Genomic DNA, 22216 nt, shown 5'->3' with positions numbered 1-22216 from the left:
TTACATATGTTATATGTTACAGCTATATTATAGTTGTACTATAGAAAGTTTTGTTGTAACAGTCGGGTCGAAAGACTATGGAGTATACTGTATTTTTTCCTTTAAAACTGTTTTATCTCCGTAATACTTTGCAAATACAGAAATCTAAGGAAGATAATTACTTTTTCCGAGCGAGTGTTATTCAGAGACTTCAAAGATAGAGGAACGAGATTGTTGATTTCGTCAGCTTTCCGTGACTTTAGAGAACGGATTACCGCGCGCAAATATGCGAGATTTTTCACCATACAAAACGTCTCTGAATACACCGCTCCGCGGTCGATAAAACATTGGCTTCATCTCTCATCATCCTCTCTACACTAGAGAAAAAAGTTTCTTATATAGAGGAAGTGTATCTATGAGGTTTTCGATTCAGACTATATAAAACATCGAAAACATCGCCGCCCCCGTTCCCCTCTGCTGTGCTGGCTCTCCTCGATCGACGCGAAATTTTTGTTTTAAGTTTTGCGAACCTTACTTTTACAGAAAAAACTTCATTAGTAGTAAGTAATGGAAATAACTTTCGTACGAATGGCTGGGGAAATGAATAGTTTCTGCCATCAAAATGTGCACTTAATTTAACCTGGCACAAGTTTACAATAATTAGCGAAAATAGGCCTAATATAATAGTTCGTGCTCCGTCAATTACCAATAGACGATATCGGCTTTCTGAATTCTCCACGAATGATTACCCATGATGATGCATTGCACAAAAATATTCACGGACGATATTGACTTTCCGTAAATTTTTTGCGCAATGCATCATGGGTAATCATTCGGGGAGAATTTGGAAAGCCGATATCGTCTATTACCATATGATTATGGTAATAATATATAACTAGCCGGTATCCGGCGTCGCAAACCGGTGGTTAAGCTTTAGCTGAACGCACTAAAAGCCCTTTGGATATATAACTAACCGGTACCCGGCGTCGCACACCGGTTAAGCTGTAGCTGAACGCACTAAAAGTCCTTTGTATGTTGAAGCTGGCTTAAAACAAAACGATTAAATCAATAAAAAGATACTTTCAAAGTTTGACACTAACCCTCCCCCGGAGATCTTTAATTCGCTTCGCTCGTATTAAATTTGCCGTCCAGTTTTCGACAATTTGAGATAATCTCATATGGCAAAGACGGTAAAGAGTAGTGAAATGTAGAAATGAATAGTGCAACTTTGTTTTTATTAGATTTAAAAAGATGAATAAGTCAATTCTAAATTGTTTTTTTTTTTAAATAACTTTTCGAATTTAAACATGTAAAATGACGTACACAGGTTTTAACAGTATCACATCAACCACTTGAATGTTTTTATATGAAGAAAGAGGCGGACTAATTTCTTCTCTTGCTTTTTATCGCCCTTTGAATGCTGTTATTGTTCGAAAAACTTTTTAATATTTATGTTTTGATTTACATTTGAAATGTTCTTTTCTATAAAAGAAACTTGTTTTGTTTTAAAAAGAATTCGAATGTCATTAATAAATACGATCGTTAAATACATTTGAAAACATTTTAAAGAAGTAGAGAGCGTCAAGCACGCAGCTTGTTCTGGGTTGTTCCGGTATGTTCCGTGTTTTACAAACGACGCTACGAAAACCCCGATGTCGTCTTTAAGAAAGTTAAGCTTATCTATTTAAAGGGTCTTTTTTTCGCCAAATAAATTTAGTCATTCACAAAGGGGAAATAATTTGGAGGTCCCCTGTCCAGCAGCACACATAGCCAACGTTCTCCTTCACACCCTTCAGCACCATACCACAACCTCCCTCGGTCAAGATTCAGAAAGCAGCCGGTGGAGAGATTTTTTAGAAATATGTGTTCTTATCTTCTAGGAGTTACGACCTTCATTTTTTTATACAAATGATGTCTTCTGATATTCTGGGAAAACTTTATCGCTCTAAGACCGAAAGCAGCCGGAGAGGCGACCTTTTTTCCGATGTGTTCTGAGAGCATATTTCAACTAGAAATTTTGATATGTTCTGATCAGATCTCCGAAAATTAATCAGCTAGAAATAATGATGTGTTCTGACGAGACAGGGGTATAATTAAGGTCATCTAACGTGTTCTTCTTGTCTAGGTAACCCTAGAAAACTTCAGAACACGTATCTTTTAAGGAGACAGGGGTATAATAAAGAGAAAATTGATGTAATCTTGTTGCCTAAGTAACCCTAGAAATTTTCAGACCACATCTTTCGTGGAGAAAAACAAATGTAATACAAGTTTATCTTGCCAAGATGTTTTCCTAGATTTTAGAACACGTCAAATTATAAAGTAGTGATAAGTTTAGGGAGACTAATAGTGTGATAAAGGTTTCCTAGAAATCAGAACACATCATTCGTATCAAAAATTGAAAGCTCATAACATTTGGTCTCCTAGAAGATAAGAACATACATATTTCTAAAAAAGAACACATCGGAAAAAAGGGTCGCCTCGCCGGCTGCTTTCGAAGATTTCGATCGCAAAGAATCAAAAATCACAAAAAATTGCAGACATTTTTGATTTTATCAAAGGCAGTGTGACCAGCTCTAAAACATTACGATTTTTCAAATTCACTGATACATGCAATGTCAGCAAAATATCCTTGCGACTCAATTGATAGATCAAGATGGCGGCCACAAAGAAAGACGGTGGCGCTAATTCAAAATATTGGGACTCACAAGATACCATTGACCAACTTGAAAATGTCAGAACTTGGCTCATTAAAAATAACAGAAAGGTATACATTTTGCTTTGAAATTATATTTTTAAAATTACTATCAGATCATTATCATTTTGGGCTAATACTTGAACAGTCAGGTACTATTGCAAACTACCAGACGATGTCAATCGAACGGAATCGAACGAAAATTCCAATCGAATCAATCGAACGCAATCGAATGATTGCGATTCGATTGCCGAACGCAATCGAATATCAATCGAACGTAAAATTCTGGGTAAAATTCGATTGATTCGATTGATATTCGATTACGTTCGATTGATATTCGATTACGTTTGATTGATGTTCGATTACGTTCGACTGCATTCGACGGGTGGTCGATTAAATTAGATTCCAATTTACCTCAATTCCTTTCAATTTCGAGCGCCTTTTATTAGGGAGGTTAAGTATCGCGATACGATAGATAAATCAACGCAACGAACGGGCTTTGACACACAACTTGCAGTAAACGTGTGGGCCTGCATGATCTGCATTTTCTAGAATCCAGGCTAAAATGATTCATATCATCTCGTTTAACTATTCAAATGTTGAACGAGAATCAATGTTAATCAACAGAATCAATTAGTCGAACCAGTCGAATGCATAAGCCAACCGAACGTAGTTGAATCAATCGAATCAATCGAATACATTAGTCAGTCGAACGCAATCGAATCAATCGAATCAATCGAATCCAGGCACTAATCGAACGCAATCGAATCAATCGAGAAAATCGCGGTAATATTCGATTGGCATTCGATTGCGTTCGGCAATCGAATTTCAATCATTCGATTGCGTTCGATTGCGTTCAATTGATTCGGCGTTCGATTCGTTCGATTGACATCGTCTGGAAACTAGGAGAAATGCGTGTATTTCGCTTAAATAGGATGATTTATCCTAAATAAGATAAAATCGATAGCTTAGTTAGGAGAAATAGCAGAAAAAGTTGATTTTCTGAACAAATTCAGAGATCCGCGTCAAGCTTTGCATAAATTTAAGAAATTTGGAGCCAGTATAGTATGCTTGTGAAGTCTGATCCATCAGTCAGCGTGCGTTCAGACAGTCAGGAGTAATACCTTAAACAAGGCGTATACCTTGTTTAGGATGTACCTTAAACAAGGTACATGTATATACCTTGTTTAAGGTAGGGGTACCTTGTTCAAGGTATTTTTTAAGATTTCCTCAAAAAACATTGATTTTAAATGTGTTAAGGAAAAAGGGCATGTTGAATTTTAGCACAAAGGAAAGAAGAGTCCTTGATTGACCAAGTAGTGAAAAAATTATCAAAATCTACAGACGGAATCTTTTTTCATCTTTGTTTTATCTTTGGAACTAGGTTTGGAACCATAAATTCAGGGGAAGAAGACAGGAAGCAAAGAAGAATAGTTAATAATACCTTAAACAAGGTGTATACCTTGTTTAGGATGTACCTTAAACAAGGTACATGCATATACCTTGTTTAAGGTAGGTGTACCTTGTTCAAGGTATTTTTAAAGATTTCTTGAAAAAACGTCGGGTACCATTTTAAATTGTTTTGTATTTTTTGTGTAAAGCTCTTTCTACACCCTTTAAAAAAGCCGATTTCGTTTCATGTAGACTAGACTTTAAGGTTGTTTTAAAATTGAAGATTGTGATCAATTCCGGCTGTGGAATTTTCTAAAAATCACCATGGGAATTCAGTTTCTCGTGCTCTTTCCAAAGGTATAGACAAGAGAGTGAAGGAGGAAGGGCACTTTTGTTCTGTTTGGTTTGGAAAAACGCAAACTACCGACGTCTCAACTTTTCAATTCATGATATGCACCATTGCAATGTCTTCCGTTCCACCCAGTAGCTGATTGGTTGAAAGTGACGTATTGACTGCTTTTACGTCACTTCCAACCAATGAGCTATTGGGTCCATGACGTAATGTCAGAAGACATTGCAATGGTGCATATCATGAATACATCTCCAGAACTTACAGATTTTTTGAATTCTGTAAAATTTTTTCTTTCGCCTTTCCATCCGTCATCTATCTTTGAATTGTATGCAAAAATATACAGTAACAAAAAAAGCCATGGTTGGATTGGGCCATTCCAGTTTTTCTTCGTTACCCCTCAATGGACAAACTGTGACAAGTACTTTCCTTCCTACGCTTACTTGGGCACAGGCTTACAGCTTTAGGAGTCAAGCATGCATAAGATGATTTCTCTGGCTGACAGAAGGGGGGACTTATCACAGCTTATCACCCAAAGCTTGCATCAAATTTGTTTGCATCACGTTTGAAGATGATGTTTATTTGAAGCCTGTCAGAATTTCAATTGTATCAAGCCAAAAATACAAATTGTTTTAATATATAACTGTTTTGATTTTGTTCTTTTAGTTTGTTCAATCTGATTCACCAAGCTCAAAATCGATTTCTGATTTGGTCAAGCAACTTATTCAATTTCAAGAGGTACTAATAATAACAATATCTTTCAGTTAGGAACATTTGGCGAGTTCCTGTACGCGGCCGCAATAAAAAAAATCATAACGTCACTCAATAAAAAACGGCGTTCGTGTCTTTTCGCACTCTTTTTAGCCTAGACGATGTAGCAAACATAGTAAGTATAAGCACACTGTGCTTTTAATTGGCTGACAATTTCTTTTGCGTCGGAAAAACTTTTTCAAACTTTCAGCGATGATTGATCAAACTGTTACAATGAAAATTATCCAGCGCATTTTTTATCTTCTTACCTTCTTCATCTTTAATGAAGCACTCGAAGTTTACTGAAAGTAAGCACATAAGATATTCTTATAATTAATGATATTGATTTAAACACACTTCGTTATGCGCTGCGGTGGAGTGCATGACGTAACTCACGCGGAAACTAACTCGCCTTCTGTTGGAAGATCATATTGGGCGTTTTGGTGTTACCACCCTCGACGCACCGAGCGCCTTTGTCTTTCCGCAACTCTTTCCACCATTTTAGATGGCCTTAACAATAGATCCAAAAGGGCGCCATAATCTTGGAAGATAATTTGTTTTGGTCTCCGACTTTCTGGCTTTGGGAAGTAGCAATGTTTTTGGTTGTTTTCGATGGAAAATGGCAAGAAACTTAAGTTTACAAGTGTCATTTAGTTTTTGCTGGCTTATAGAATGGCAGGATCCTGGATGGTTTCCCTAACTGTCTTTTGTTAACCAAATGAGTTTGTCTCTGAACTGTTAAATCATTGATCTTTTTTCCTTTCATTTAATCAAGGTTAGACGAATCAATGATGTCAGAGTGCTCGATGGGTAACCAGAGCCATATATATTATATAATTACCTTTCATTTATATTTTTAGGATTCATTTGGAAAAAGTGTTGCAAAGCCTCCACTTACAAGAGTTCCTGTGAGTAAAACTTTTAAACTAAAGTTGGATTTACAGTTTTTTTATTAATACCAAAAATGTGTTGTTATCATATGAAAATAGAGTGTGAGACCATTTCTTGATCGCAGTAGAATCAATTATATTATGTAAAGTTGAAATCTTTCTGAAATGTCGTTCTTTTCCAATTTTCATATTCTTGAAATTATTTTTCAGCCAAGTGACTTAGTTACATTTTTTTCCTTTAGTAGCTATCACAGAAACAAAAAGTTTTTAAAGAGCAATTTAAAGCCCATACTTATCAATAAAGGCAATATTTGAAGGACTTTGGTCACTGGTAATTTTTTGAGTTAGAAATCGAGTTTTTGCCTTCGGAGTAACCATTGTAGGTGGTCAATACGCTCTACAGGTGTCAAAAAAAAATTTAAAAACCAGGCCACTTTTGAAGGGTTTATTTTAAATGTATAGCATTGTATTTGCAAAAATGAAAATGAATCTATTGAATTGAATCTATTTTCAATCATCATAGAGAGAATACATTTTCATTTTGCTCACTATCTCTATCTTTTTGACATTTTTTGACATTTTTTGACACAATAAAAATTCTCCAAATATTGAGTTTTAAAACTCAATTCAAAATTGATTCTTTTGGCCGTAAAACGGCCACAAAAAAGTGCTTGGAATTTTCACTGCAATATCAATTAATTATGTGTTGTATCACCTGTATTTTTTTTAGATGAAAATATTTCTAGACTTCACTTCTGGTGGAGGATTGTGTCAAATTCTATCGAGTGCATTCAAATACAAAGTTGACCAAGGATGGTGAGATTTTAAATTCAGGGTTTTTATTTATTTTGCAGCCACCATGTGATAACTACACATAAACCATACATTGTTTATTACTTCTTTCCAAAAGGAGAAGGTTCGACTTTCAATCTCCAGCCAGAGTGGACAGAAATGTGGAACTGTTTTTGAATATTGAAAGATCTTTGAAAGAGGTGAATTTTTTTTAAATAATTTCGCTATTACTGTAATACTGATGATATTCCGATGTTCTAGTAAGATGGGAAGTCTTTGTCATTCGGAACAACAATTTACATGTGCTCTGAAATGATATCATTGAGGTATTTGTTATCATTTTCTTACACAGCATTTTTAAACAAAAAATGGTAAGAACAAAATTTCTAATACCGGGTGCGCCACAAAAAAGTTTCTCTCTTTAAAACTAATTTTCGCGAAATCTAAAAATTTTAAAAGAACCATTCCTATTCCATTGGAATGAAGAAAGATAAACTTAAATTTTGATGGGTCATTTATTAAATTCGGTTCATTAGATCGAGAGTTATGCTCTATTGAATAAAAAAGTTACTTTCTGAAAGTGCTCACAAACGTTAAAAATCGACCTTCCTTATATAAAGGAAGATTGAATTTCAATAAAAGGTAGAAAATTCGTCGAAAAAAGCCAAAAAATCTGGTAAAATTCATAAAAATACATCAAATATGGGTTTCGAGGTACATCCAGCCTTACATATACTTTATCCAGTCTAGAACCAAAAATCTGAGGAAAAAAGTTAAAAGTAAATTGAAATGATTTTGATGAACATTTTAAACCCTTTCGTTCCATCAGTTTCAAAATTTATGTGTTTAGTTACTGAAAAATGGTCTTAATCATTTAAAGCCTTTTGCGATTACCAATTTTAAAATAAAAATTTGATAGTTCGATTTTTAACGTTTCGGGCACTTTCGGAAAGTAACTTTTTATTCGATTGAGCATAACTTTTGATCTAATGAATCGAATTTATTAAATGACCCATCAAAATTTGAGTTTATCTTTCTTCTTTCTGATGGAATAGGAATGGTTGTTTCTTGATTCTTAGATTTCGAAAAAATCAGTTTTAAAGAGAGAAACTTTTTTGTGGCGCACCCGGTATTTCATCCGGAATTTTCCATAAGCACTTAAATAATAAGATATTGCTGTATGCCTTGGAAATTTTGATATTCTGTGTTAAGCTTACAACATACTTTCTTTCCTATTATAGAAAAGTCTCCTTCAACTACCAAAAGTGTTCTTGAACCCTGACATAGAATCCAAACAGATTTCAAAAATGAAAGAAATAATCAAAAGACACATGGTAGGCACTTGAAATTAATTCTGTTTTAAAACTTTTCATTTCACTTTCCTTTGAAAACAGTGATCCAAACATTATTTTGCATATAATTGAATTTCACAACTTTTGATTTGGAGTTAATATACGAAATAGATCCTTACAATTTTACTTTTGAGCCAATTAATTTTCTTTTTAGGGAGTTATAGTTGATGATAAAGACAAAGCAACTCACATCGTAACTACAGGCCCACCGCCAAACCAACAGCCAGATGGTATGAGACACATTCCTTTTAATTGACTCAAATATTAATTTGAAAATGCCCTTTAATCTTTACAGCTAGAAATGATGAAAAATTCATTATCAGAAGTAAAAGGGTCTCTTTTTGTAAAAAATAAAAATATGTCTTGCCAAATTTTGAGGGTGCAAATCATCAAAGAGTCGTGTTCTTTTAGAGGACTGGATTCGTCCGATCTTGAAAAAAGACAAGCAAGTTCTTGTTCATTGGTGGTACTACCCTGACAGGTATGATGCTGTTTTAATAGTACTAGCTGTTCCGGCGTCATCCAAGACGACTCTTCTTCTCTTTTTTTTCTCGTTTCGCTGGCTTTAATTTTGCCGTCAAACTCTCTATAATTTGAAAAACTTTGGTGCCAAGATAAAGGAGTGAAATTAAACACATGATTTGAGATTCTTAGGGCAATGACAACAAAATACCATGCAAATGAAATTTTTTATTAAATTTAAAAAATGATAAAGACAATTTTAAGTTGCTCTTTTTTAGCCTTTATCATAACCTTTTTGATTTTTATATTTTGTTTTAGATTTGTCCTTTTCTATAAAAAAAATTTGTTTTGTTTTGAAAAGAATTCGAATGTCATTTTAATGATCAAATAAGTCAGTTTAAATGTCAATTACATTTGAAAACATAAAAAAAACAAAAGAGAGAAAAAAAAGAAAAACATTTAGGTGGGCAAGTCAAGGCAGAAATTAAAATATTTCAAGCAAAACAAAAGTCATCTTTTAAAAAAATAGAGCATTTCATTAAAAAATGGTTTGAATTCATCCTAAGAATATCATGATTTGTTAAATCTAAAGGTGCATATTATTTTCGATCTTATTGATAATAAAACATCTTTTTAATTTCAGTTATGATTCCTTGATTTCGGTGAGTGAGTGTGACCAAGAACCAGAAGATCCACCTCAAAGGACAAAACCATGGGAGGTAAAATAACCAAAGAAGCAGCTCTGCATTTTCTTTCTACCTCCTGTTTTTATTCTTTTTTTCGCACCTGAATGAACCTTAAAAAGACTTTGCAATAGTTTAAAAAAAATCAAACATATGACGTTTATTGTCGGGCCATTCTGAGAATTTGAGATGGGGTTGCTCCTAGATCACTACTCCTGTCACATAGCAAAAATAAGCGTGATGTATAATGTATCCTCTCCTTTGGAACGGCCTTTGTTTTACTTATTTTCTTGACTATTCACCTGTCCAATCTACAAAGTCTTTTATTGATATTTCATCAAGGTGAATGGTCGTTGGTTGTATGATTTGGATATTTACAATGAATGGATGAACGAGGAAGATTATGAAATTGAATCAGATGTAAGCTATTATCATCATTTTTTAGAGGTGTAAAAATGCGGAAAAATGAAACCCATTTTTCCAATCCCAGCTCCTTCAAATGTTCCGTTCAGTTCTTAGTTAGCCTATTCGACTGGCTTTGAAACCTGTAAAAATAATTGAAAGACTCGAATCTGTTAAATTAAAAGTCCTAGATTATTACTGTTCAATTGAAAATTTAGGTTCCTATAAACTGAAAATGCTATTTTCTTTAAAGGGTCCAAGCAGTGGTGCCACCTCACCCTCTGGTAAGCACAATTTTTTTTGAATCTTTTTTTAAAGCATTTTTTCTTGGACTGACACGCCCTTATCTTCTTTTAGACAACAGGTGTATATTGATGCAATGCTATCTTCCATAGAACAAAATATTATTCTTTTCATTATTGTACAGGATCTAAGCGAAAGGTGAAAGGTCGTTTGGCAAGTAGCGATGAATCAAGTGCTGGACGTAAACGAAAATTGATGCAGTCTCCTGAGCCAAATGGTAAAAAGAAGAAACGTGGAAAGAAAGAAGGTGACGCGGACGGGTAAGGTTTTACTTATTTCATTTTTCAAGCACTACTTATTGATTGTGATATTCGTGATTGTTGAACCTTGTTGTTCAAGGGTTATATATTAGTCATTGTCAATGGACAAATATACTGTAATGACCAGTGTTTAACATTCATAGCATAATATTTTTTCAATATAGGGTCGGTTGTGTCCGTCAAATTTCTTTCGCCTCAATAATTTTAATATTTATAAAAAACTTGTCATTTTTACCAACCTTCAAAGTGATCTATAATCTATATACACCTTTCTTTCTTTATAGAGAGGAAAACGAAAATGAAGATCCTGAACCAGTTCCGAACGTAAGTCAGTCAAAGTTCTTTATCTTACAGTCTATTTCTATATTACCATCGTTTAGATTTTAACAAGCTTTTGGCCTACCTAAAGCGAAATTTTAGTATTTCAAGTCTTAAAACAGGGTTTTTCATATCTGCTTAATAGAAATTCCGGCCAAATTTTATTTTTCAAGCAATCTGCCAAATCAAAAACCGTATGAAAAAACTTTTTGCGGCCATCTGTCTAATTAAATTCCCGCCAAAATTTCTTCCCTTAAATGTAAGGTAAAAAATAATTTGGTTGGGTCATTGTAGAAGCAACCAGAAGCAACAATTATGTTATCTCTTTACATTTTTTCTTCTTATTAGCCAAAGCCAGTTGAAGTTGATGACATACAACTGGGTAAGCTTTCTCTTTCAAGAAATTGCGGACATCACAACTTCAATCCTCATTTAAATCAGTGATGGTCATTGTAATGAATATCGGTCAGAGTATGTTTACAATTAGGAAGGAGTGCCGGAGAATATAAATTCTTTACAGATCGATGCAGTGTCCTTTCAACTCAATGATTATAAATCTTTCAGGTATAATTTCCAAAGTGAGCCAAGTTGAAGATATTTCTAATAACACACCGGCAAACGAAAAAGGTATTCTTCTTATTCCTAAGGACCTATTTACATTATGATTTAGTTGGCGATTTTTGGTTAAATAACATCTTACCGCTTCATCTGTTATAAAAATCAGATAGTAAATCAACTAATCTGCCTTTGCTTGCATCTGAGGGTTTGAAGAATTGAAATTTTCTTCTGCACATTTCTAGACACGCAATTAGTGGTTTAGATACTTCACAAGCCCTTGAGTTTCGTCTGTCTAAAATCACTAAATTTGATTAAATGCATCTTTTTCTCATCTCTTGAAGCCAAAGCAAAAGCAACACCAGCGGAAGGCCAGAAGGAGAAGAAGAAAGATACCGTGCCACGAATGTCGGAAAGTGTCAGTCGTGATCCAGAAACTCCACACGATGACAACCTACCTGAACAAACACGACATATTGTTGTTCCCAGCTACGCCGCTTGGTTCGATTATAACAGGTGCAGTTTCGGTTGTGGATTTTTTAAGCCCCTTGTCTTTGTTTAGATTATAAAGTCCTTCCATTTTTCATGTGGATAATCACTAACAACCTTTTCTTTTCTTTATCAAAAACAATGAAAATTACGTGATTGTAAAATAAAATTATGTGATTGTAAAAAAACATTATCCAGATGATAGGAGACGGACTTTAAAAGCGTGAGTTTCTGCCTCGTATTTAATTTTCAGGCTTTTTAATCCTTAATGACGTGTACTAACTTCTAAACAATGAACCCAAACTTTTTTTGGTGATGAATGATCAATGACAAACAGTTTTCTTTTCTATCGTTCATTTTAGCATTCATGCCATCGAACGACGTGCTTTACCAGAATATTTCAACGGAAAAAATAAATCAAAATCACCAGAAATGTAAGCTCATAGATGCATGCATCTATTATTATTATTATTATTATTATGATGTATACAAGCTCACAGGCCCGAGGTGGACCTCTACGAACCGATTTCTAATTACAATATTAATATGTCAAGTATCTTAGTTGGTGTTTTTCCCACGCTTTGTTTAGGCTTTCTTTAAACAATTTGATTGAGGTCGACTCGATGACAAATCGCGGTAGTGCATTCCATGTTGGGATCGATCTATAGTAGAAAGATTTCGTCTGAGCCCCACGAAAACCATCATCAGCAAAGTTTGGAACAAATTCATGATCATGGAATCTGGTTGGACGGGATTTTTTAACAAACTTGTTCCGAGTTGTCTGTGGGTCGTAAAAATGAATATGCTTATATATTTGCACCATATCACTGAAAAGCCTTCTGAACTCAAGAGATGGAAGCTTGAGTCTTTTTAAACGTTCTTCGTAGTGGAGATTACGATATTGAGGAATCAGTCTTGTCGCCCGTCTTTGAACACCTTCAATCAAGTTTATACTACGACGTAATTTTGGCTGCCATACTGATTGTGCATATTCCAAGTGAGGTCTGACAAAGGTGGTGTACAGTGTACACAGGTGTACAAAGTGCCGAAGGACTCAAGTCGTTAAAACTTCTTTTGATAACTCCAAGGATTGAATTTGCTTTGTTAAACTGTTTGGATATATGCTCCTCGAAAGTTAGTTCCGAATCGATCAAGATGCAGAGGTCTTTTTCTTCAAAAACATGTTCAAGTTCATTACCTCCAAGCTGGTATCTGTGTGCATGCTTGATGTTGGCGAATTTACCTATTGTTAAGACATGACATTTATCAGGATGGAACGTGAGTAACCAATCCTGAGACCACTTTTCCATTTCATCGATATCTCTTTGTACAACAATAGAGTCTTCTACCGAATCTATAGTCTTCACTATTTTCGTGTCATCAGCGAAGAGAAATGCATCCGAAACTACTTTGTCTGGCAAATCATTGATGTAAATGACAAATAGCAGAGGTCCAAGTACACTTCCTTGAGGAATCCCACTTACGACAGGGTTAGTTGTTGATTTGGCTGAGTTGACTTTGACCAGCTGCTTGCGATCTGACAAAAACGATGTTATCCAGTTTAGTAGACTTCCACCTACCCCGTAACATTCCAGTTTTTTCTTTAACCTCCTGTGAGGGACGGTGTCAAACGCTTTTGCAAAATCAAAATAGATGCAATCGACAACTTTGCCTTCTGCCATCGTTTCACAACATCGGTCAATGTAGTAAAGAAGTTGAGTGACTGTTGATCGCTTACCAATAAAACCGTACTGTTTTTCAGATAAAAGATTTTCTTCCACAAGATGATCCATAATTGCTTTTCGTAGCACTGACTCCATCATTTTGCATACTATAGATGTTAAACTGACTGGACGGTAGTTTATGGCTAGGTTGTGAGCACCCTTGTTCTTGTAGATTGGCGTGACATGCGCCATCTTCCAGTCCTCAGGTAATACGCTATCTTCTAATGTTTTGTTCATGATTATCTTCAGCGGTTCTGCAACGAAGTCAACTAGTTCCTTCAGCATCAACGGATGAATCTCATCTGGTCCAAATGATTTGCTGGGGTCAAGCTGCTTGATCTGTCTTATTATTGTTTCTAGAGAAATTTCAGGGATATCGATTATCGTATCTGTTCTTTTATCAAATGAAGGTAATTGTCCGTTTGGCTCATTCGTAAATACACCACAAAATTGCTTTTGTAGGATATTTGCCTTTTCTATGTCTTCATGCTTCAATGATTCTTTGATGTCCTCTGACTCCAGAAGAGATGCAACTCGGCTTGTCGACTTCAATTGATTTCTTACATGCGACCAAAATCGCTTCGGGTTGTTCTTTGCCGATCTGCTAATTTCTCGTTCATGGTTTCTACGCGTGCGTCTCATTATACTGTTGACTCGGTTTCGCGCCGAAACATATTTTGCTCTATTGAACTCCTTGTCAGCATCCGAAGAATTAATCCACTTCCTATGTAGGCGATCTTTTATCCTGATTTCATTTCGAATATCTTCCCCTATCGGAATATTTCCTTTTTATTTTCCAGAAGGAATTTCCAACTTCTTTTAGCGGGACGAATCGGCTCTTTAGATCGTTTAGATCAGTTTTGAACTGTTCCCAGAGCTCACATACTGTCTTTCCGTTTGATGTCGCGATAAAGTCTTGCGTCCAATTAGCCGCTCGAAGAAAGCGTCGCATTTCCTGGAAGTTAGCTGAATTGTAGGAATACTTTTGGCAACTTGGCTTCTGCTCAGCACAACACTTGAAGTCAAAGACAAGTACACTGTGGTCACCTTTTCCAAGTGGACTAAGATATTTGAGATTGTTGACTTGGTTATATTCACTGGTTAGAATGAGGTCTACTAGAGACGGATCGTCTGTTCCTCTACATCTCGTCGGCTCTTTGACGTATTGGTAAAGAAATGAATCTCGTAGTGCATCCAAGAATTTTTCTTCTTTACTGTCCTCAATATGGGGGGTTGTCCAGTTTTCCCAATTTATTGTTGGTAGATTAAAATCTCCAACTATACATTTGTGTGAATATCTCTTGTCTTGACTCAATGACTTCAACAGGCTGTTCAACATAGAATTGTTTTCGTGCGAGTTAGCTTGCTTCGTAGGGCTTCTGTATATACACGCAAATACAAGTTTGTCTTTCTTTGCTAGACGAATCTCGATAATACAGGTTTCTTCGAATTCAACATTCATCTATGTTTTGATGGGCTGATTTAAATCTCATTCTTTTATCTTTTTTAGATTTTTGAGTTGTTAGTGCATCACTGCCATAAAGACAGACCCGATTTATTTTATTGTTTCAAATGATCTGAATTCATGAGAAATTTTCGTATTTGCAGTAATTCTTTTACTTTCGAACTTTATATTATAACATATTTGTTTGATATGAAGGTGAGATCTCATAACCCAAGGTAATTCTGTATATAATATATTTGAATTAATTAAGCTCAACCGAATTTAAAGACATTCTTATAGAAAAATGTATATTCGGATGCGAATACTCTATTGAAATCTTTATCTCTTCCCTCAGATACATGGCATACAGAAACTTCATGATCGATTCCTATCGTCTCAACCCGACAGAATATTTGACGGCCACGGCATGTCGACGTAACTTGTGCGGCGACGTCTGTGCCATCGTCAGGTCAGTGTCTATCTTAGTTGTAGCCTCCATTTTTACGACATGGCAATAAGTCCCTTAATGTTTATAAAATGTGAGCTTGTGGGAGAGAGGTTAGTATAACTCTTCGAAATAATTTGAATTCGACAAAATCATAATTCCTTGCCTTTTACAGTTTTGTACCATTCTTCAGTATTATCTCTCTTCCGATATAGAGACACCCATTATTTCTCTTAAATTTCAGAGTGCATGCGTTTTTGGAGCAATGGGGTTTGGTCAATTACCAGGTGGACACTGAGAGTCGTCCCCTGCCAATGGGTCCTCCTCCCACCTCCCATTTTCACGCCCTTGCTGATACACCCTCCGGACTTCAACCACTACAAGCTTCGAAGTCTCAAGTAAGTAGTAGTATTGGATATGCTCATAATATTCGATAGTTCGTTTATATTTCGTTAAGGGAACTTTCAGAAAAAGAATTTTTAAAAATTTTCGAATACAAATGTTTTGAAAGACACAAGCGGTATACACAAGCGCTGTACACAAGCGCATACACTGTTTACTGAAGCCTACCACTTGCAGTTTTGTTCTTCTAAAGAATCAAATCAAAGATATCCAGAACATCAGAGAACATTGCTCTTTTTTGAAAGTTTCCACTTCAGTTTTAATCGTTCAACCACTACTATCTCTCTGAACACAGCTCACGGCATCGCAACAATTGGTCAATTTAGCGGACAAAGACAAACCAGATGGCGAGAAAAAAGATGAAGAAAAACCAGCCACCGATCTCGAAAACTTTGGGTACGTATAGTGTTTATTACTCATATTGAATAAAAAGATCATTTTTTGATCGAAAACCTGATTTTTAAACAGAGACATAAGCAAAACTATCATTTCAGTTGCCGCCCGTCCATTTAATTGATATTTTCTCCTGCGAATTGCACGGATCCAAAGCAAAATACTAATTCAAAATTCGTTCGAAAGCCTAGAATGATCTTTTACAAAACTAAAAAAATTTTTTGACAGAATGTGTTGATATTCCTGGATATTCATGTTTTTTTCTCTCGATATTATACGGATTCAATCTTTTCTTGTTGCAGTCTTCGAAACGACATCTATCTTACCAAGAAAGCACAAAAGGTAATAAAAGTAAACATGACTTTCAGACCTTTCCAACTGTACTGTAACTTAATGAAAGAAAGGGAGAGCCCTAACAGTGTATAGTTGGGTGGGTTGTACAGTCCAATTATGATTCATTTTCAGTGTCCAATATTTTCTGGAATATTATACACAAAATGAATTACAATTATGATGGTGAAAGCAGACCCTCTCGACATCTCATCTTGCATCCTTGTTTATGATTTTCTTATTTTATCACTTTAGAGTCGGTCTTCAGCTTACAAAGAATGGACAGATCAAGAAACGTTACTTTTGCTAGAGGTAAGTTTTTCTTTTGAAAGCTCTATAGCTCATAGCGGAGGGGTTTTCCGGAATAGTGAGTCTAAGTATGTCTTCGAAAACTGGTTCTTTTCGAAATTTTCGGTCTTGATGAAATGTATATTACTATTGATATAATGGGAAGTTCTTAATTTGATTGTAATGCAAGGGTTTGGAGCTTCACAAGGACGATTGGAATAAAGTGTCCGAGCACGTGGGTACGAGAACACAGGACGAATGTATCATGCAATTCCTCAAGTTGCCCATCGAAGATCCATATCTGGAAAAAGATTCCACCGGCTTCCTTGGTAACGTTTCTGACAATAAACATTTGCAAAAATTTATTTATTAGTCTAACGTTCGATACCCTTCTTAAAGTTTGTTGATATGGGCTCTTCCAGATATAAAATATTTTTGAATTTACCCCCTGGACATTGTGAATTTTGACCCCCCCCCCCCCGGACAACGGATCTCACCCACCGGACAAGCATCAGTTGACCCCCCATCAGTTGACCCCCCTCCTAATCATAGTAAGTTTGGTAAATTTTGCAGATTTTTCACTACCCCTGGGACAAAATATCCTTTATATCCTCCACCCCCTCCCCCATGTACAAAAATTTTCTGCAAGGGCTCTATACTTGAATACTGTGATTTTTTTTTTAAACTGCGTCAACTTAAAGTGGTTCAATGTCAACTAGTTATCTACACTACTTCTACATTGCAATTAAATAATAATGATGAGTTATTATAAATAAATGAATTCTTTTATAATTATTTTGGAAATTCGAGAAAAGTATGTCCTATCTCAGCCATTTCTGAATTATTTTCTTCTCCTTATAGGTCCTTTGGCATTCCAACCGACGCCTTTTAGTCAATCAGGCAATCCAATCATGTCTACTGTTTCATTCCTGGCCTCTATTGTGGACCCGCGTGTGGCCAGCGCCGCTGCAAAAGCTGCCGTTGGTAAGTGTAATAATTAAAAAGTTTTTATAAGTATTTTTACAATTTAAGTCATAAGTAACCGTGGTAAGTTAATGGAGACCCTAGACAGTCTTTTTACCAAATTTTCAAATGAATTTCAACGGAACTCTGAGCGCTTGTTGTTCATAACGAATCTTTCTCAAGTAACAAAGTAAGCTAGATTATTCGTATATTTTGTTATTGCTTTAGACCGAAAGTCATGTTCTATATAAGTAATGTTTTGTTTTAGATGAGTTTTCTCGATTAAAAGAAGAGATTCCTGAGGAGCTTATCGACGCACATGTTGAAAAAGCGAAAGCAGAGATGCCCAATGGTGTCAGTGAAGAGAAACCCACTGAAGGTATGCGTCGTTTTGTTTTCAAGGAAACTTTTGCTTGTATACTGTTTTTTTTTCTTTAAAATTTTAAGTATTCCCTCTGATGCCTAATAGATAGAGTTTTGGAAAAAATGATGGGGAAAAAGTAATACATGTAACCCGGGAGAACCCTAGGTCAACTTAAAAGTGGACTAAATACAGAAGAATAAAGGGCAAGGAATGAAATCGAAAGTAATAAACAGGATGGTCTGCCAAAGTGGTGTCCCGGTCGGGCATTGATCAATTTAGACCACAGATTTGTCGGGTATATTATATCATCAATTGTACTGGTTTTATGACTTTATCGGTTAAAACGGCGTATGGCTCAATATTTACTGACTTTTTTGATTCATCATCAATTTGTTCAAACTCTATAGAGGCTGCCCCAATGCAAGTTGATGAAGCTGTACCCACTACAACACCTACTACAAACGCCCCCACTACCGAAACCACACCCTCTACAACACCCGCGACTGATCCAGCACAACCACAAGTCAACGGTGAAGTTCATCAAGACGAGAAACCACAATCAGATGCGCCCACACCCGCCCCTGCACCACCCAAGGAGCCCAGTGAGGAGGAAAAGAAGAAACTAGCAAACCGCGAGAAAGTTCCGGTGGGCAATATCAAAACTGCGGCTGCAGCTGCTATCGCCTCTGCCGCTGTTAAAGCAAAGGTAGTACATGAAATCTAAGTCTTTTAAGCAAAGTCTGAACGTTTAAGAGATTTTGATAGATAGATACTTTTTAAATGTTGCTTGTCCCGATGATCGGGCGATTGAAATAAATAAACCTTTTGAAATCGTTTCGAACATTGCCTTTGTTATCAAAGAGTAAAGTGTGTTTCAATAAATGCATACTAGTTGTGTTCTCGTTTAGTATTTGGCACAAGTGGAAGAACGAAAGATCAAAAGTTTGGTTGCTTTGCTCGTCGAAACTCAAATGAAGAAACTGGAGATCAAATTGCGCCATTTTGAAGAATTAGAGACCATTATGGACAAAGAACGTGAAATTGTGAGTTTCCTCGGAGTGTTCTAACTACTGTTTTACATTACATCACTGTACATCTAATTTCATCAATACCTTCCTGGAATTGGATGTGAATTTGAATAGGGTCATCTCTTTAAATTTCTGGACGACGTTGTTTGAATTTTTTTTCACTTTGACTTTTCAGCTTGAGCAACAACGCCAATCATTGATTAAAGAACGGCAGGAATTTTTCGCTGATCAACTCAAAGCTCAAGAAGCACGCGCATCCAAAACGCCTGCCATCGCTGATTTCTTTCCACATGGTCCACAGGCTAAACCGGCTGCTGTTCCAACACCTGAAGAAACACCGGTATAATGTCCTACTTTTCATTGCTTTCTTCCTATTCAAATGAATTTGCAGTATTACCTATGTAGAAAGTCGGTCTGCACCACTAAGCTAACCCGAACAAGTGTTTCGACATACTGTGGCGGGTTAATGCTTTTCTTTAATCAGGTTGCTCTAAAATATAAAACGGCAAATACACGTTTTTTATGAGAATATCTTCTATACGAATTGAATGAAATGAAAATTGGCCAAATCTTTAGAATACCCTAAAAATACCCTCTAGGGTGAGTTTGATAAGAATACAGTCATTTTGTATTTGGTTAACAGAAAAACTGCTTCCTTTGTTAGACTTGAATTTAAACTTTGAGACAGAAATGTAATTTTAGCTCCAAATGTTCATTCAAAAGTCCAAAACTCTCAAATTGATCATTTCTCATATTTGTAAAAAAGTCAAGTCTAAAAAAGTAAGAATACGTTAAGCATATTTCACCCTCAATTTTAGCAATTTCTTAGGAATACTCGACCCTCATCCAAAGTACACTATTCTTATAAAAAAAGCGTGTAACTGACGTTGAAAAATTCCTTAATGATTACATGATAATAAATTGATGCATCTTCTCCTCTAAACTTCAGGCTGCACCTCCTTCTACCACGGCCGCCCCAATGATGGGAAACATTCCATCCCAGCAACCTCAACCGACGCCTATGCAGCCACAACCGACGCCTCCCGCCGGTCTTCTTGCGCAACCACACAGTCAAACGGAAAACAAAATCCCCAATCCTGACTTTCTACAACATCAAATGACAGCCGCAAGAGCAGGTACCTATCATTTCATTCAATTTTGGAGGCATGAATAGTGAAGTTGTGGCGTTAGGAAAGAAGCTATATATACACCAAATTCTTCATGAAAACTATGTGTTGATTTTACATTCCAGGCTCCTGGTCTAGAAATTAAGCTAATTCTGGTTTTGTACCACAAACAGCTTTTAAACCATTTTTACTGGCCTGATTTCCCTTGATTGATTTCCCCTTATTTGTTTCTTTAAGGCGGAGCAGCGCTTTCAGTTTTATCTCCACTCGACCCAGCGAAAGGTGATACGCAACCAGATGCTTCAACTACGGGCGTGCAAAGCACATCAGGCGAACTGCTCACAGCAAAAGCTCCCATGCCGTTAAGCAGTGCACAAGAAGACAAAAGTAAACCACCTGAGCTTCCACCTTACGGTGCAGTTCCCCAACAAGTCCAAGCACCCCCTGCACCCATGAACACGCCACCACCAGTAACCAAAGGGCGTTCAAGAGGGCGTGGCAAGGGACGTGCTTCGCAAAGCACTAACGTTGCCCAGCAACAGCAACAACAACAACAGCAAGACATGCAACAGCAACAGCAACAACAGCATCAAGCGTTCATGGGGAACCTCCCTCCTTACAGCGGCTACACTGGTTTCCCTGGCAACCAAATGCCACCAGGCATGCCGGGAATGCAAGGCTTCCAACCCAATCCCATGATGCAAGGTGGAAACATGATGCCTAATTTGAACCAAGGACAATTTCCACCGGGTCAATTTCCCCCTGGTGCAGGAGGTCAATTCCCTCCTATGGGTTGATTACAGTAATAGACAGTGGTTTTAAAAGACATGTACAAAAGAACGGTTGAAAATTTATTTATAAACATTCTTTTTTCTGGATTGTCAATTATATTCGCCCAATCGACATTATGAGCTTGAATGAGATATCGACTCGAAAGATTTACATATACACATCATGGAGAGGAGATTATTTCAACATGTCCTCGCTGGATTTTTATCTTAATTTATTACCGAGAAGGCTCTGTTTTTGGGAAATCGTTCGCGAAAATATTTTCCGATTATTTGAATTCGTGATGTAATATTGCCATAACTTGTTATACGCACCCCCAAAAAAGACTTCTATATAAACATAACTAGGGGCAAACGCCCGGGCTATTTTAGGTGCTCCCGTATAAAACATTACGTCGTGAATAACATCAATTTGAATCACTTTAAATCCTTTCACTAATTTGGATTTTTTCTCGGAATCGATACAATTAGCACTTGATGCCATTTAATGTTCCATTTGATATTAAATTGAGCATATAAAAAGTAATGGTCGTCTTTTCGGAAAAAGTTGCAAATCATTACAATGGAGTATTTTACGTTCATTTTTTAAGTATTGAATATTAGAGGTTAATTTTTTTGAGAAATATTAAGTTTGTTGTAATAAACACTAGTAGAGATAAACATTTTTTAAACCAAACATATCAAATTTTAAAAGTAGAAAAATCGTGCAAATAAACGACATTTGTTGTCTTGTCCATCCCTTTTAGAGTTTACAAAAGTTATTTTTCAAAACCCTACCACAAGTAATGTTCGTCCAAAATATTTATCCATTTACCGATTTACTCTTAGGTTCCTAATAAACGGGGGGGGGGGAGGGGTTGGAAAATTTTCGAGATTTTAATGAACGGGGGACCTGGCGGGGGGGGGGGGTGGAAATTGTACTTCTAAAATTCTGGATTTAACTACTCATCAAAATTAGTTCCCTTGGGGCATAAATGCAGCAACTTTTTTCTTACTCTGTACCAGAGTGTATCTCACGTATAACGTAGCGTAGCACGGAAATGAATTTTGAAATTTTCGTAGATATCAAGTTTCCTCCTGGGGACGAGTTTTCGCCAAAACGAGCCTAAGACTATGGGACAGCCTGGAGACTTCAAAAATTGTCGGATTTGGCTGAAATTTAGCACACTTGTTTCTTGGGTGAATATGTGGAGGTTTTTTTTCAACTTTTCAAAAATTTTGATTTTGGGGCGTGGGGACGAGTCTTTTGTGT

At 36.2% G+C, this 22216-nt stretch overlaps 1 protein-coding gene across 1 annotated transcript; it reads left to right on the top strand.

Moving 5' to 3' along the window:
* The first annotated feature begins 2602 nt into the window (after positions 1-2602).
* Positions 2603-21242, top strand: LOC136822292 (SWI/SNF complex subunit SMARCC1-like). The gene is made up of 30 exons (XM_067078532.1): positions 2603-2743; positions 5079-5150; positions 6023-6070; positions 6783-6868; positions 6963-7044; positions 8086-8178; positions 8351-8426; positions 8608-8677; positions 9302-9377; positions 9684-9761; positions 9997-10027; positions 10171-10306; positions 10591-10630; positions 10973-11006; positions 11189-11251; positions 11524-11695; positions 12031-12102; positions 15192-15305; positions 15526-15679; positions 15979-16079; positions 16379-16418; positions 16662-16718; positions 16885-17023; positions 17556-17678; positions 17926-18036; positions 18429-18727; positions 18930-19064; positions 19225-19389; positions 19999-20185; positions 20414-21242. Exons 1-30 carry the CDS (start codon positions 2633-2635, stop codon positions 20971-20973), a joined length of 3525 nt encoding a protein of 1174 aa, XP_066934633.1. The 5' UTR covers positions 2603-2632; the 3' UTR covers positions 20974-21242.
* The last annotated feature ends 974 nt before the right edge of the window (positions 21243-22216 follow it).

Source organism: Clytia hemisphaerica, unplaced genomic scaffold, assembly GCF_902728285.1.
Source record: "Clytia hemisphaerica strain Z4C2 unplaced genomic scaffold, Clytia hemisphaerica genome assembly, whole genome shotgun sequence".
NCBI classification, from domain to species: domain Eukaryota; kingdom Metazoa; phylum Cnidaria; class Hydrozoa; order Leptothecata; family Clytiidae; genus Clytia; species Clytia hemisphaerica.
This window is presented reverse-complemented; position numbering and strand designations above follow the sequence as displayed.